General features: G+C 41.7%; 2 protein-coding genes across 3 annotated transcripts; both read left to right on the forward strand.

Annotated features, from left to right (window-relative positions):
* Positions 1–200: 200 nt before the first annotated feature.
* LOC121709144 (TOG array regulator of axonemal microtubules protein 1-like) lies at positions 201–4936 on the forward strand. Of its 2 annotated transcripts, XM_042092278.1 has the most exons (8): positions 202–476; positions 947–1412; positions 1649–1853; positions 2145–2250; positions 2435–2667; positions 3700–3858; positions 4484–4609; positions 4758–4936. In XM_042092278.1, the coding sequence occupies exons 1-8, from the start codon at positions 357–359 to the stop codon at positions 4768–4770; spliced, it is 1428 nt and encodes a 475-aa protein (XP_041948212.1). In that variant the 5' UTR covers positions 202–356; the 3' UTR covers positions 4771–4936. The 2 variants fall into 2 exon arrangements, with proteins under 2 accessions (XP_041948213.1, XP_041948212.1); XM_042092279.1 differs by lacking the exons at positions 4484–4609; positions 4758–4936 and having other exon boundaries at positions 201–476; positions 3608–3852.
* A 2359-nt stretch (positions 4937–7295) lies between these two features.
* Positions 7296–11307, forward strand: LOC121709091 (TOG array regulator of axonemal microtubules protein 1-like). The gene is made up of 8 exons (XM_042092161.1): positions 7296–7477; positions 7572–7804; positions 8039–8243; positions 8535–8640; positions 8825–9057; positions 10089–10247; positions 10879–11004; positions 11166–11307. The coding sequence occupies exons 1-8, from the start codon at positions 7296–7298 to the stop codon at positions 11176–11178; spliced, it is 1257 nt and encodes a 418-aa protein (XP_041948095.1). The 3' UTR covers positions 11179–11307.
* Positions 11308–13564: the final 2257 nt, after the last annotated feature.

Consider the following 13564-nt stretch of genomic DNA (forward strand, 5'->3'; position numbering starts at 1 on the left):
CGCGCATCGCTAAGACAGGGAGTAGTTAAGTCGTAAATTCAGTTGGTGTTCTGTTACCCACCTAAATTCAATTCTAAAGACTGGTCTTAACAAAGACCAACTTAGCAGTTAGGAGCAGTCGTAGCAAAGAGTTGGTGCAACCGGTGTCTGCTGTCTGCGCCCCTACGTCATAATGGGGAGGTCACCATTATGGGCGAAAATCGTCATTTCAGATCACTTGATGCATCTTCACCTTAGGACTCACCCGCTCGCTTCTCGGTAGCCTAGATATTTGGATTTTGCTCAGTAGACTATATTTAAGTTCTATACAATTTATTTGAAAGTAGCTCCTATATATCGGCGAAATTTTAAGTTCAATGGATTTTCAAAAGGAGTTCGGAAAACTCCATGCAGAAAATGAGGAGATGAAAACAATGATGCTACAGCTCCTGATTTTACGGCAGGAGCAGAATCAGAACACGATTTGTACCGCATGTGTGAGTTCCCTCAAACATCTAAGAGCCGGCGTACAGTTTTATATAGCCTAAATTATAACTAAATCTAATATTCCATGTTCCCTGCACTTCATTTGGCATCTATGCTGAAAGGGTAAAGGTCAATGTTTAAGTATGTTTTGATGATGGGCATCTATGAAGTGACCTTTCCAGGTCAAAGTTGAAAGGATACAGCTTTGGTCAAATCTGACTATCAGTCACACTTTTTGGGTTAGTGGTTACCATAGAGGTATTAGAACAAATTATGATATTGTTCATACAGCTACTTTGTAATGTTATTATGATATCATTAATAATGTAATAATATAATGATGCCTTAGTTATTTACTAAATAGTGCATTATAGTGAAACCGTGAAGATTTCAAACGCAGCATGGCGGTTGGGCAGTTGTGTGTCAGAGGGTGTAGATGGTGGCCATGTTTGATGACATGTTGCCTCTTGCCTCTCTGCAGCCTCATCTTCTGACCTTGCCCCACGATTCCACAACGCGTTTGGGCCCACCCCAGCCCTTGCATGCCAGTGCGGCACCTGGCCAACGGAAGCTGCTAGCCCCCATACCCCCTGCATCCCCCCACCACCAGCTGCAGCGGTCTGTGAGGTCTACGCTGAGACCCCTGAGCGCTCAGCAGAGGGAGCGCCAGGCTCGCAAGGAACTCCTGCAGGAGGTCCTGGAACTCGCTGAGGAGATCAAACTTGCCAGTCTCAATGATGCCAAGGCCTCGGACCAGACAGGCTGCTCTGTGGGCAGCCTCAGTCCTCGCAGGACCCCGCCGGCGCCCCGTACTCTGCCCTTCCTCAATTCGCCCATTGCCCCTGCTATCCCCGCCCCCCCAAAGACAACCAGCCACAGACAGTTCCAGAGTAGACTACCCCGTCTCAAGAACACCATATCACTCAATGGGGTCACTGCTGTGACAGGTGAGTAGTCTCTCTTATACTCTTCTCTCTCTCTCTCTCTCTCTCTCTCTCTCTCTCTCTCTCTCTCTCTCTCTCTCTCTCTCTCTCTGTCTCTCACACACAGAAGAATATATTGACTCAGTCTTTATTAGCCTAATTAAATATCAGTGCAGATATCAATTCAAATAACAAAGTTGTTTGCCAAGGCAAATGTAGACAGGATTTCAGACAAACATATTTGACCTTTGACCTCCCAGAGCAAAAGTCTGTTGAGTCTCTGGCAGGGAGGCAGGAAGAAACGAGGGAGCATAAGGAGGTGAAGAAGAGGAAAGTGACTGAGGCGAGGCATACAAGCAAGACCCAGCCGGCCAAGAATCTGCCAGAGTTGGCCAAACTGCGCCCACTGTCCTGTCCCGAGCAGGCCCTCCTGCAGGCCTTTACAGTGCTCAGCGACGATGACTGGTGGGAGTATAGCTTAAATAGTCTAGACTGATATATTAGGCTTTTTGCCAAGATAGGCTATGCTGTTACGCTATCCAGACAAATCGTAGGCTTTTAGCTAAGATAGATTAGACTATGCTGAGATATTGATGTTAAAAGAACAGCATGCCTTTAGAGTAGATAGTCTAGGCTATGTTAACACATAGGATTTACATGGCAAGAGTTGGTAAGTAGCTGGAGATAGAATACTTGAACCAAGTCCATGTATTACCATGTTCCTCTGATGTGAGTGTGTTGTTGGTGCTGCTGCAGGGGGAAGAAGATCGAGGCCCTGATCTCCATCAGGTCTCTGGCTCAGCACCACGCCAACGTGCTGCTGCCCAGGCTGCATGATGTTTGTCTGGCCGTCAATCAAGAGGTGAGAGGCTCTCTGCTGGAAAACATTCTGGAGCACATGTTGTATCTTTTGTCTTGTTTCAAACTAGGCAATATCTATTGAAATGCCTTAATGATGCTACCAAAGAAATGATGTTAACTTTGTCAGTATTCTATACAAGTCAAAGCGGTGCAAGCTGTCATTCTAATTCCCTCCTCCCAACCAGGTGAAGAACCTGCGCTCAGTGGTGTCCCATGCTGCCATGGTGACGCTGGCCCACCTGTTTGCTCACCTGGGGCAGGACATGGATGCGGAGGCCGAGGGCGCAGCCCGGACACTGCTGCCGAAGGCTGGAGAGTCCAGCAGCTTCATGAAGGACATGGATCTGGCCCTGGGGTACATGGTGTATAACACCAACCCCATCCGCAGCATGAACGCTCTCATCAACGGAGGGCTCAGGTTAGGGGCAGAGAGAAAAAGAGAGCAGGGTTGTACTGGTTAATTGCTTTCTAGTGCTTCTCAACTTTCTCTGTGTTACCTGGCTATGTAGTTGTCTGTATCAGTTGTTACCAGTGTTGGGAGTAATGCATTAAAAAAGTAATGTAATTACAGTAATGCATTGCTTTTTGCTGTAATGCAGTAATGTAAGGCATTACCAATACAATTTCAGCAATATTTTACTCGGTACAATTCTCAGTAACTGAAGTTACTTTGCTTTTTAATCCAAAATTGAGAAATGCTCAATTGGCACCAGAGAAGATTATCCAAGAATTAAAAAAAAGTAATCTATGCTGGTCCTGGAATTTGATTGCATTGTTTAGATGACTGTAGAAAGGGAATTTGAGTTATCTCTGCCATTCATGCAACAGATCTAACATGGTTAGGCTATACTTCTCATTTCAAGCAGTGAGAATAGCCATTATTCTCAAACTATTTGCATTAAGTCTACACCACTGTAAGTGGAAGGAAATGCAACTAGCAATGATGAGAACCATTTAAAGTCAACATACAATTTCACCGTGGCTATATTTTACTATATTAAGTTGTGAGTGACCTTTGGCCTTTGGGGCCTACATTGTCCCATGAGCCATAACTGCAACCGTTATATTGTTCTTTTGTTAGCCTTAAGCCTAGCTCAGTCATTATGCCATACCACATCACCTCCTGCCGTGTAATGAGCTGCATTGAACACATGAAGATCTATTGAGAACACCAAATCCATATTTCCTGTTATTTTGGTGAAAGTAAAAATGTAAACGTAGTGTAATGCCTTACAATTCAAAGACAGTAATATTGTAATGTAACAAATTACTTTGAGATGACAGTAACAAGTAATAAATAATGCATTACGCTTTTGAAGTAACTTGCCCAACACTTGTCTGTCGTTTCTGTGTCTCAGCTGTTTCTCCTGGTTCTGTCTCCTTGTCTCCCCTGGATCTCTGGCTTATCCATTCTCCTGGTGTGACTCATTGGTTCTCTGCTTCTTCTTAGTCACAAACATACAGCCGTGAGGAAGAGCACTGCACGGCACCTGGAGAAAGTGACGGAGGTCATAGGGGCAGCTCGTCTCCTGTCCGGCAAAAACGACCTGACTGCCCGCTTCATCCATACTGCCAGCTGCTTGGCCCTTGACAACGCACTGGAAGTCAGGTCGGGAGCCCTATTTCTCTATGTTTCCTTATCATTTACTTATTGGCTCTGTATAAAAGTGTCAGTTCAATTCATAAAAGTAAATGTTTCTAAATTAGCCAATCAGCAACAGTTTCTGTTCTATTATGAGGTATCCAAAAGTCATCTCATGTCATACAGCAATACTGAATGTAATTATCTGTCAGTGCATGGCATTGAAATAGTGTGTTTACAGCTAAAATATAGTGAAGAATTTGGGATTTAATATTCACTTTCCAGTAGTGTCCACAAAAGTTATAGCCTGGCTGACACCTGACTGATTATCAAATCTCCATTGACACAGCTTTCCTGTAAACAAATGTTTTATATTTAGTTGTTAACTCAATTCCAAAGTCTCTGAGAATCTGCTGAGCAAATTCAAACATAGATTTGGCAGGGTTCACCTAGACTACATAAGTTACATTACATATATGAGATATGAGATCTTTTAGGAGGGCCAGAGGCAATGACAAACATGCCATTTTTCCAATTATAAGTCAGTGTACCATCAAAATGATGTTAAAGCCATAATACTTATATGCTTATACATCATAAACTAATGAGTCAGTGAATCAATAGGTGCTGATGTATTTTGTGTCTGAAACAGGAATCAGGCCCGTAACATTCTGTCTGTAGTGGCCTCCCATCCCGACCTCATCAAGATGGTGGAAAGGTTCGCCCCTCTGAGTGATCAAATCCGCATGAAGGACTTTATTAACAAATGCCAGAAAAGGTGGACTGGAAACATCACCGGACACCATAAACACTAAACACTTTTACTTTACATTTATTTATCAAAGTGACTAGCTATTCAGTATTGTTTAATCTGTGAACATACAGTGTAAATTGTCTTGGTAATGTGCTGTTTTTTTCCCCGGCAGACCTTTGCGTTGAAGTGGACATCAGAGCCAGGGCGAGACCGCACCCACGGGGTCACAGACACACACACAACACCACCATGTGTGACAAAACACACACACACACACACAGGGCAGTGCTGCAGAGATACGCAAATGCACATCCGTTTCCCACATAAAATAAAGAAACAAAAATGAAAAAATGTGTTTGTCTGCGCTGATTCAACTTTATAAAACTTTCAAAACAATAAACAGTAATGAACACTCATTTTGATAACCTGAAAATCAAGTGCAAAGAGGTCGAACCAAAATGTTTATTATTTTTAATAGCCAACATACTCGTGGTGACAAGAAAGCAAAGTCCTTGAAGTCATTGGTTAAGAAACAACCCAGCTTTGATGATGTTTTAGCATTATCAGTTGGAAACAGTAAATTATTTACATTTTCTTGAAAAAGATTTACGGGAAACATAAGTTAGATTGCTTTCCCTCCTACTTTCCACACCAAATCTTATTTCTCACTGGAAATGCCTATATGAATTTTCAGGGGAATTTCACCTTTAGGAGGACCCTGCGGAACCTAACAACACTGCTGCCTTATGAATAAGCAGAAGCTTGCATTTTCTAAAGCCACCACCTGACGATCTTCTCTTATTCTCTTCCCCCTCTCTCTCTCTCCTCCCCTTACATGGTCAAGTGTCTCTAGCTAAAACAAGTGCTAGCTTGCTAACAACAATCATGAGAATGATAGCAATGTAGTTTGCACTGTAAACAACTGTGAGAATTTAAAGGGGTGTATCATTCATGGATAACACCTTTTGTTAACAGCTTATTGTACTTTCCTAATCAGATATACTTTGAAACACTTTGAATAACATAAGCAGGCTTAAGGTCAAAATGTAAGCACTGTGTAGCAACCTGCCCCCCCTTACATGGTCAATTGGTGTCTCTAGCTAAAACAAGTGCTAGCTTGCTAACAACAAGCATGAGGATGATAGTGGTTTGCGCTGTAAACAACTGTGAGAATTTCAAGGGGGGTATCATTCATGGATAACACCTTTTGTAAACAACTTATTGTACTTTCCTAATCAGACATACTTTGAAACACTTTGAATAACATTAGGTATCTAGCCCAATATGTTTGTGTGCATAATAACGCTAAGCTAATGTTACATTGGATATATAATTGCCTTTCTTCCTGTCACTGCATTCCTAGCATCAACATGGTTGGTTGATTAACGTTATTTGGGATTGTATCCCTTTCCATTAGTGTTTTATGGTGCTTTCAGTCATGCTGTACATAGCTGTTTACAGTAGGTTAACCTCCTACCAGCCATTTACTGTTAGTGTTCTGGCATAGCCTAACTTAGCTAGCCTACTACATGTTTCCATTGTGATCTTAACTCTAATAAAGATAAAGTGATATCTATATCGTGTCTCCTTTGCTTATTCCATATCCAGAAAATACCAAGAAAGGAACTAATTATGTGAACTTTATTTATTTATCGAGTAAGATATGGCGGCGCAACTTCCAAGCTCCATCACACATTGGCCTCCAGTCATTTTTACCGCTGTTTCCTCCAGTCACTTTTACCGCTGTTTCCTCCGAAGGGGGGCGTGGTCGCCCTATAAGACGGCAAAAACTGGCATCATCCACATGAACGCGCATCGCTAAGACAGGGAGTAGTTAAGTCGTAAATTCAGTTGGTGTTCTGTTACCCACCTAAATTCAATTCTAAAGACTGGTCTTAACAAAGACCAACTTAGCAGTTAGGAGCAGTCGTAGCAAAGAGTTGGTGCAACCGGTGTCTGCTGTCTGCGCCCCTACGTCATAATGGGGAGGTCACCATTATGGGCGAAAATCGTCATTTCAGATCACTTGATGCATCTTCACCTTAGGACTCACCCGCTCGCTTCTCGGTAGCCTAGATATTTGGATTTTGCTCAGTAGACTATATTTAAGTTCTATACAATTTATTTGAAAGTAGCTCCTATATATCGGCGAAATTTTAAGTTCAATGGATTTTCAAAAGGAGTTCGGAAAACTCCATGCAGAAAATGAGGAGATGAAAACAATGATGCTACAGCTCCTGATTTTACGGCAGGAGCAGAATCAGAACACGATTTGTACCGCATGTGTGAGTTCCCTCAAACATCTAAGAGCCGGCGTACAGTTTTATATAGCCTAAATTATAACTAAATCTAATATTCCATGTTCCCTGCACTTCATTTGGCATCTATGCTGAAAGGGTAAAGGTCAATGTTTAAGTATGTTTTGATGATGGGCATCTATGAAGTGACCTTTCCAGGTCAAAGTTGAAAGGATACAGCTTTGGTCAAATCTGACTATCAGTCACACTTTTTGGGTTAGTGGTTACCATAGAGGTATTAGAACAAATTATGATATTGTTCATACAGCTACTTTGTAATGTTATTATGATATCATTAATAATGTAATAATATAATGATGCCTTAGTTATTTACTAAATAGTGCATTATAGTGAAACCGTGAAGATTTCAAACGCAGCATGGCGGTTGGGCAGTTGTGTGTCAGAGGGTGTAGATGGTGGCCATGTTTGATGACATGTTGCCTCTTGCCTCTCTGCAGCCTCATCTTCTGACCTTGCCCCACGATTCCACAACGCGTTTGGGCCCACCCCAGCCCTTGCATGCCAGTGCGGCACCTGGCCAACGGAAGCTGCTAGCCCCCATACCCCCTGCATCCCCCCACCACCAGCTGCAGCGGTCTGTGAGGTCTACGCTGAGACCCCTGAGCGCTCAGCAGAGGGAGCGCCAGGCTCGCAAGGAACTCCTGCAGGAGGTCCTGGAACTCGCTGAGGATCAAACTTGCCAGTCTCAATGATGCCAAGGCCTCGGACCAGACAGGCTGCTCTGTGGGCAGCCTCAGTCCTCGCAGGACCCCGCCGGCGCCCCGTACTCTGCCCTTCCTCAATTCGCCCATTGCCCCTGCTATCCCCGCCCCCCCAAAGACAACCAGCCACAGACAGTTCCAGAGTAGACTACCCCGTCTCAAGAACACCATATCACTCAATGGGGTCACTGCTGTGACAGGTGAGTAGTCTCTCTTATACTCTTCTCTCTCTCTCTCTCTCTCTCTCTCTCTCTCTCTCTCTCTCTCTCTCTCTCTCTCTCTCTCTGTCTCTCACACACAGAAGAATATATTGACTCAGTCTTTATTAGCCTAATTAAATATCAGTGCAGATATCAATTCAAATAACAAAGTTGTTTGCCAAGGCAAATGTAGACAGGATTTCAGACAAACATATTTGACCTTTGACCTCCCAGAGCAAAAGTCTGTTGAGTCTCTGGCAGGGAGGCAGGAAGAAACGAGGGAGCATAAGGAGGTGAAGAAGAGGAAAGTGACTGAGGCGAGGCATACAAGCAAGACCCAGCCGGCCAAGAATCTGCCAGAGTTGGCCAAACTGCGCCCACTGTCCTGTCCCGAGCAGGCCCTCCTGCAGGCCTTTACAGTGCTCAGCGACGATGACTGGTGGGAGTATAGCTTAAATAGTCTAGACTGATATATTAGGCTTTTTGCCAAGATAGGCTATGCTGTTACGCTATCCAGACAAATCGTAGGCTTTTAGCTAAGATAGATTAGACTATGCTGAGATATTGATGTTAAAAGAACAGCATGCCTTTAGAGTAGATAGTCTAGGCTATGTTAACACATAGGATTTACATGGCAAGAGTTGGTAAGTAGCTGGAGATAGAATACTTGAACCAAGTCCATGTATTACCATGTTCCTCTGATGTGAGTGTGTTGTTGGTGCTGCTGCAGGGGGAAGAAGATCGAGGCCCTGATCTCCATCAGGTCTCTGGCTCAGCACCACGCCAACGTGCTGCTGCCCAGGCTGCATGATGTTTGTCTGGCCGTCAATCAAGAGGTGAGAGGCTCTCTGCTGGAAAACATTCTGGAGCACATGTTGTATCTTTTGTCTTGTTTCAAACTAGGCAATATCTATTGAAATGCCTTAATGATGCTACCAAAGAAATGATGTTAACTTTGTCAGTATTCTATACAAGTCAAAGCGGTGCAAGCTGTCATTCTAATTCCCTCCTCCCAACCAGGTGAAGAACCTGCGCTCAGTGGTGTCCCATGCTGCCATGGTGACGCTGGCCCACCTGTTTGCTCACCTGGGGCAGGACATGGATGCGGAGGCCGAGGGCGCAGCCCGGACACTGCTGCCGAAGGCTGGAGAGTCCAGCAGCTTCATGAAGGACATGGATCTGGCCCTGGGGTACATGGTGTATAACACCAACCCCATCCGCAGCATGAACGCTCTCATCAACGGAGGGCTCAGGTTAGGGGCAGAGAGAAAAAGAGAGCAGGGTTGTACTGGTTAATTGCTTTCTAGTGCTTCTCAACTTTCTCTGTGTTACCTGGCTATGTAGTTGTCTGTATCAGTTGTTACCAGTGTTGGGAGTAATGCATTAAAAAAGTAATGTAATTACAGTAATGCATTGCTTTTTGCTGTAATGCAGTAATGTAAGGCATTACCAATACAATTTCAGCAATATTTTACTCGGTACAATTCTCAGTAACTGAAGTTACTTTGCTTTTTAATCCAAAATTGAGAAATGCTCAATTGGCACCAGAGAAGATTATCCAAGAATTAAAAAAAGTCATCTATGCTGGTCCTGGAATTTGATTGCATTGTTTAGATGACTGTAGAAAGGGAATTTGAGTTATCTCTGCCATTCATGCAACAGATCTAACATGGTTAGGCTATACTTCTCATTTCAAGCAGTGAGAATAGCCATTATTCTCAAACTATTTGCATTAAGTCTACACCATTGTAAGTGGAAGGAAAGGCAACTAGCAATGATGAGAACCATTTAAAGTCAACATACAATTTCACCGTGGCTATATTTTACTATATTAAGTTGTGAGTGACCTTTGGCCTTTGGGGCCTACATTGTCCCATGAGCCATAACTGCAACCGTTATATTGTTCTTTTGTTAGCCTTAAGCCTAGCTCAGTCATTATGCCATACCACATCACCTCCTGCCGTGTAATGAGCTGCATTGAACACATGAAGATCTATTGAGAACACCAAATCCATATTTCCTGTTATTTTGGTGAAAGTAAAAATGTAAACGTAGTGTAATGCCTTACAATTCAAAGGCAGTAATATTGTAATGTAACAAATTACTTTGAGATGACAGTAACAAGTAATAAATAATGCATTACGCTTTTGAAGTAACTTGCCCAACACTTGTCTGTCGTTTCTGTGTCTCAGCTGTTTCTCCTGGTTCTGTCTCCTTGTCTCCCCTGGATCTCTGGCTTATCCATTCTCCTGGTGTGACTCATTGGTTCTCTGCTTCTTCTTAGTCACAAACATACAGCCGTGAGGAAGAGCACTGCACGGCACCTGGAGAAAGTGACGGAGGTCATAGGGGCAGCTCGTCTCCTGTCCGGCAAAAACGACCTGACTGCCCGCTTCATCCATACTGCCAGCTGCTTGGCCCTTGACAACACACTGGAAGTCAGGTCGGGAGCCCTATTTCTCTATGTTTCCTTATCATTTACTTATTGGCTTTGTACAAAAGTGTCAGTTCAATTCATAAAAGTAAAAGTAAATGTTTCTAAATTAGCCAATCAGCAACAGTTTCTGTTCTATTATGAGGTATCCAAAAGTCATCTCATGTCATACAGCAATACTGAATGTAATTATCTGTCAGTGCATGGCATTGAAATAGTGTGTTTACAGCTAAAATATAGTGAAGAATTTGGGATTTAATATTCACTTTCCAGTAGTGTCCACAAAAGTTATAGCCTGGCTGACACCTGACTGATTATCAAATCTCCATTGACACAGCTTTCCTGTAAACAAATGTTTTATATTTAGTTGTTAACTCAATTCCAAAGTCTCTGAGAATCTGCTGAGCAAATTCAAACATAGATTTGGCAGGGTTCACCTAGACTACATAAGTTACATTACATATATGAGATATGAGATCTTTTAGGAGGGCCAGAGGCAATGACAAACATGCCATTTTTCCAATTATAAGTCAGTGTACCATCAAAATGACGTTAAAGCCATAATACTTATATGCTTATACATCATAAACTAATGAGTCAGTGAATCAATGGGTGCTGATGTATTTTGTGTCTGAAACAGGAATCAGGCCCGTAACATTCTGTCTGTAGTGGCCTCCCATCCCGACCTCATCAAGATGGTGGAAAGGTTCGCCCCTCTGAGTGATCAAATCCGCATGAAGGACTTTATTAACAAATGCCAGAAAAGGTGGACTGGAAACATCACCGGACACCATAAACACTAAACACCTTTACTTTACATTTATTTATCAAAGTGATCAATGTACCAAAATCGCTATTCACTATTGTTTAATCTGTGAACATACAGGGTAAATTGTCTTGGTAATGTGCTGTTTTTTTTTCCGGCAGACCTTCGCCTTGAAGTGGACATCAGAGCCAGGGCGAGACAGGGCATCCACAGGGTCACAGACACACAACACAACCAAAACACACACACACACACACACACACACACACACACACACACACACACACACACACACACACACACACACACACACACAGGGCAGTGCTGTAGTGATACGCTAATGGACATCCTTAAAATCACACCTAAAATAAAAAACAAATACAAAAAAATGTGTTTGTCTGCACTGATTCAACTTTCTAAAACTTAAACAGTAATAAACAATTATTTTGATAATCTCAAAACCAAGTGCAAAGAGGTCCAACCAAAATTTTGATTATTTTTAATAGTCGACATACGGTGACAAGAAAGCTAAGTCCTGTATAAAGAAAAAAATCCAGGTTTATTGATTTGATTTATTTTCTGGAAAAATATTTATGGGAAGCATAAGTTAGATTGCTTTCTCTCCTACTTTCCACGCCAAATCTTATTACTCACTGGAAATGCCTATATGAATTTCCAGGGGAGTTCCATACCTTTAGGAGGATCCTGCGGAACTTAACACTGCTGCCGTTGTTATGTATTTTTGCAAAACAAATAACAGGCTCTAGGTGGAGGTAGAAGTACTGTTTTTTTTTTCTAAAACCTGCTGATTTATGTTGTTCTGTTGGAGCATAGTGTCGGTTTCAGTGAATATGATCAAAAAAAGTTTGCCAACTGCAGCTTTAATTCCCGCTACTGTGATCATGGTTGAGGTAGGCCGAAACCAAATATGGCATGAAGGTGTAAATAGGACAGGGGTGCCCAACCTTTTTTGAAGCAAGATCTACTTTTAAAGTTGACTTTGACTATTGAACTTAATAGGGGGAGAATAAAGATAGATGAACAATTATGCACCTTTACTTTAGTAGAGATTGCAAGGCGGAAACAAGAGAAACACTGTGTTTAAATGTCCATTTAAATTGTAGCCTAATACTCTTGCATGTTTTACATTCGAAATGAGGAATGTGAGGTTAAGGTTCATTTAACAGATGAAGCTGTTGGGATATTCATTCAATTTTGGCGACACCTTGTGGATAGAAATAGAATTGGAATAAATGGTTAGTATTTCCAACTTTGCCTAGGCCTACCTCTCAGGCGGATACAATAAAATCCCATATTTTCAATGGATTGTCAAAAACATATTCATATTTTATCTTTGTTTCTTATCTCTATCACTGAGAAAAAATAGGGGCATTCTTATGCACCCTCTTACAGTGGGCCATACCATACACCTTATTTTTTGGTTGATGGTGTTGAAGTTCTCTTAGTTATGTGATGACGGCATCAGCAATGACTGGTGGATAAGTATATCTGAGCAAGTGTAAATATCCATTAACTAAGTTATGTCATTGTGGGGGATCATTGTAGAAGATCAAAATAGTGCAAACAAAATGATTATCACCCACTCTTTTGAATGATTCATTTTGTATGTTTAAAACATACAACATACATTATTCTGTTCAACTAAGAACACTGTGCTGAATATATTTTACAGTGCTCAATGAGTCTTCTAACTACTGACATGTTTGCAGCCTACCATTCACCAATGTCAGTGGAAGGTATCTGTCCTAGCCTACACTAGCACTGTAACAATAGCTGTGATCACCTTTCTGGGGCAAGGTTCTTTGAATGCACAGAGCATCACATGTCTGTGATCCTAATTATAAGGACTTAATTACAGCTTCCATGCTTTGCAGATGAAAGGTATCCTTGGGGGCAGACAGTCTTCTGAGAGCGTACTAGGAAGGTTAATTTGCCTCACTTTGAGAGCAGCTACACAAATATGACCACGAGACTACAGAAAGAGATCACAAAAGGCTAAGTGTTTTTATGTTACATTCAATGGAAAACAATGAAGCCTTTAGATGTTTCAGTGAACTATTTAATGTCATACATAAAATGTATTGAGAACAAATCAAAGAAAAAAATCTATTTTATGAAAGAGGTTCCTCTGTCTTTCTGCTTCTTAAAAAACTAAACTTAAAACTTACTAATGTTTTTTTTTTCTCTCCCATCCCTAAAACAATGTATATATATGAATATAATAAAGTTTTATAATGTTAAGTATTAAAATAGGAAAACTAATCCTCATGGAATAAATCTCAAGAGTAACAAAATAAAGATTTGGTCATTTTAAACATAATGCCTCAGAATGTGATGGGAGGAGATCTGGGTATGTGTTTGAGTGAGTGTGTGACTGTCACATGTTCAGCAGCTTTTGGGTATTAAAAAAAGAAATAAAAGAGACATGCAAATAATTAGCAATGCAAATTTGAACAGCTTCATACATGTACTGAACTAGCCTTTGGATCAAACCTCAAAGTGACATAACCACCACCATAGATAGCTGCAACGCTCACAA

This window comes from Alosa sapidissima, chromosome 5 (genome assembly GCF_018492685.1).
Source record: "Alosa sapidissima isolate fAloSap1 chromosome 5, fAloSap1.pri, whole genome shotgun sequence".
Classification (NCBI taxonomy): Eukaryota; Metazoa; Chordata; class Actinopteri; order Clupeiformes; family Clupeidae; genus Alosa; species Alosa sapidissima.

Coding starts and splice junctions, on each gene's coding strand:
- LOC121709144 (XM_042092278.1), top strand. CDS start 357: ATGGATTTTCAAAAGGAGTTCGGAAAACTCCATGCAGAAAATGAGGAG. Junction 477..946: donor ACACGATTTGTACCGCATGT/GTGAGTTCCCTC, acceptor GCCTCTCTGCAG/CCTCATCTTCTGACCTTGCC. Junction 3,859..4,483: donor GACAACGCACTGGAAGTCAG/GTCGGGAGCCCT, acceptor TGTCTGAAACAG/GAATCAGGCCCGTAACATTC.
- LOC121709091 (XM_042092161.1), top strand. CDS start 7,296: ATGGTGGCCATGTTTGATGACATGTTGCCTCTTGCCTCTCTGCAGCCT. Junction 7,478..7,571: donor CCCCACCACCAGCTGCAGCG/GTCTGTGAGGTC, acceptor GAACTCGCTGAG/GATCAAACTTGCCAGTCTCA. Junction 8,244..8,534: donor GTGCTCAGCGACGATGACTG/GTGGGAGTATAG, acceptor GTGCTGCTGCAG/GGGGAAGAAGATCGAGGCCC.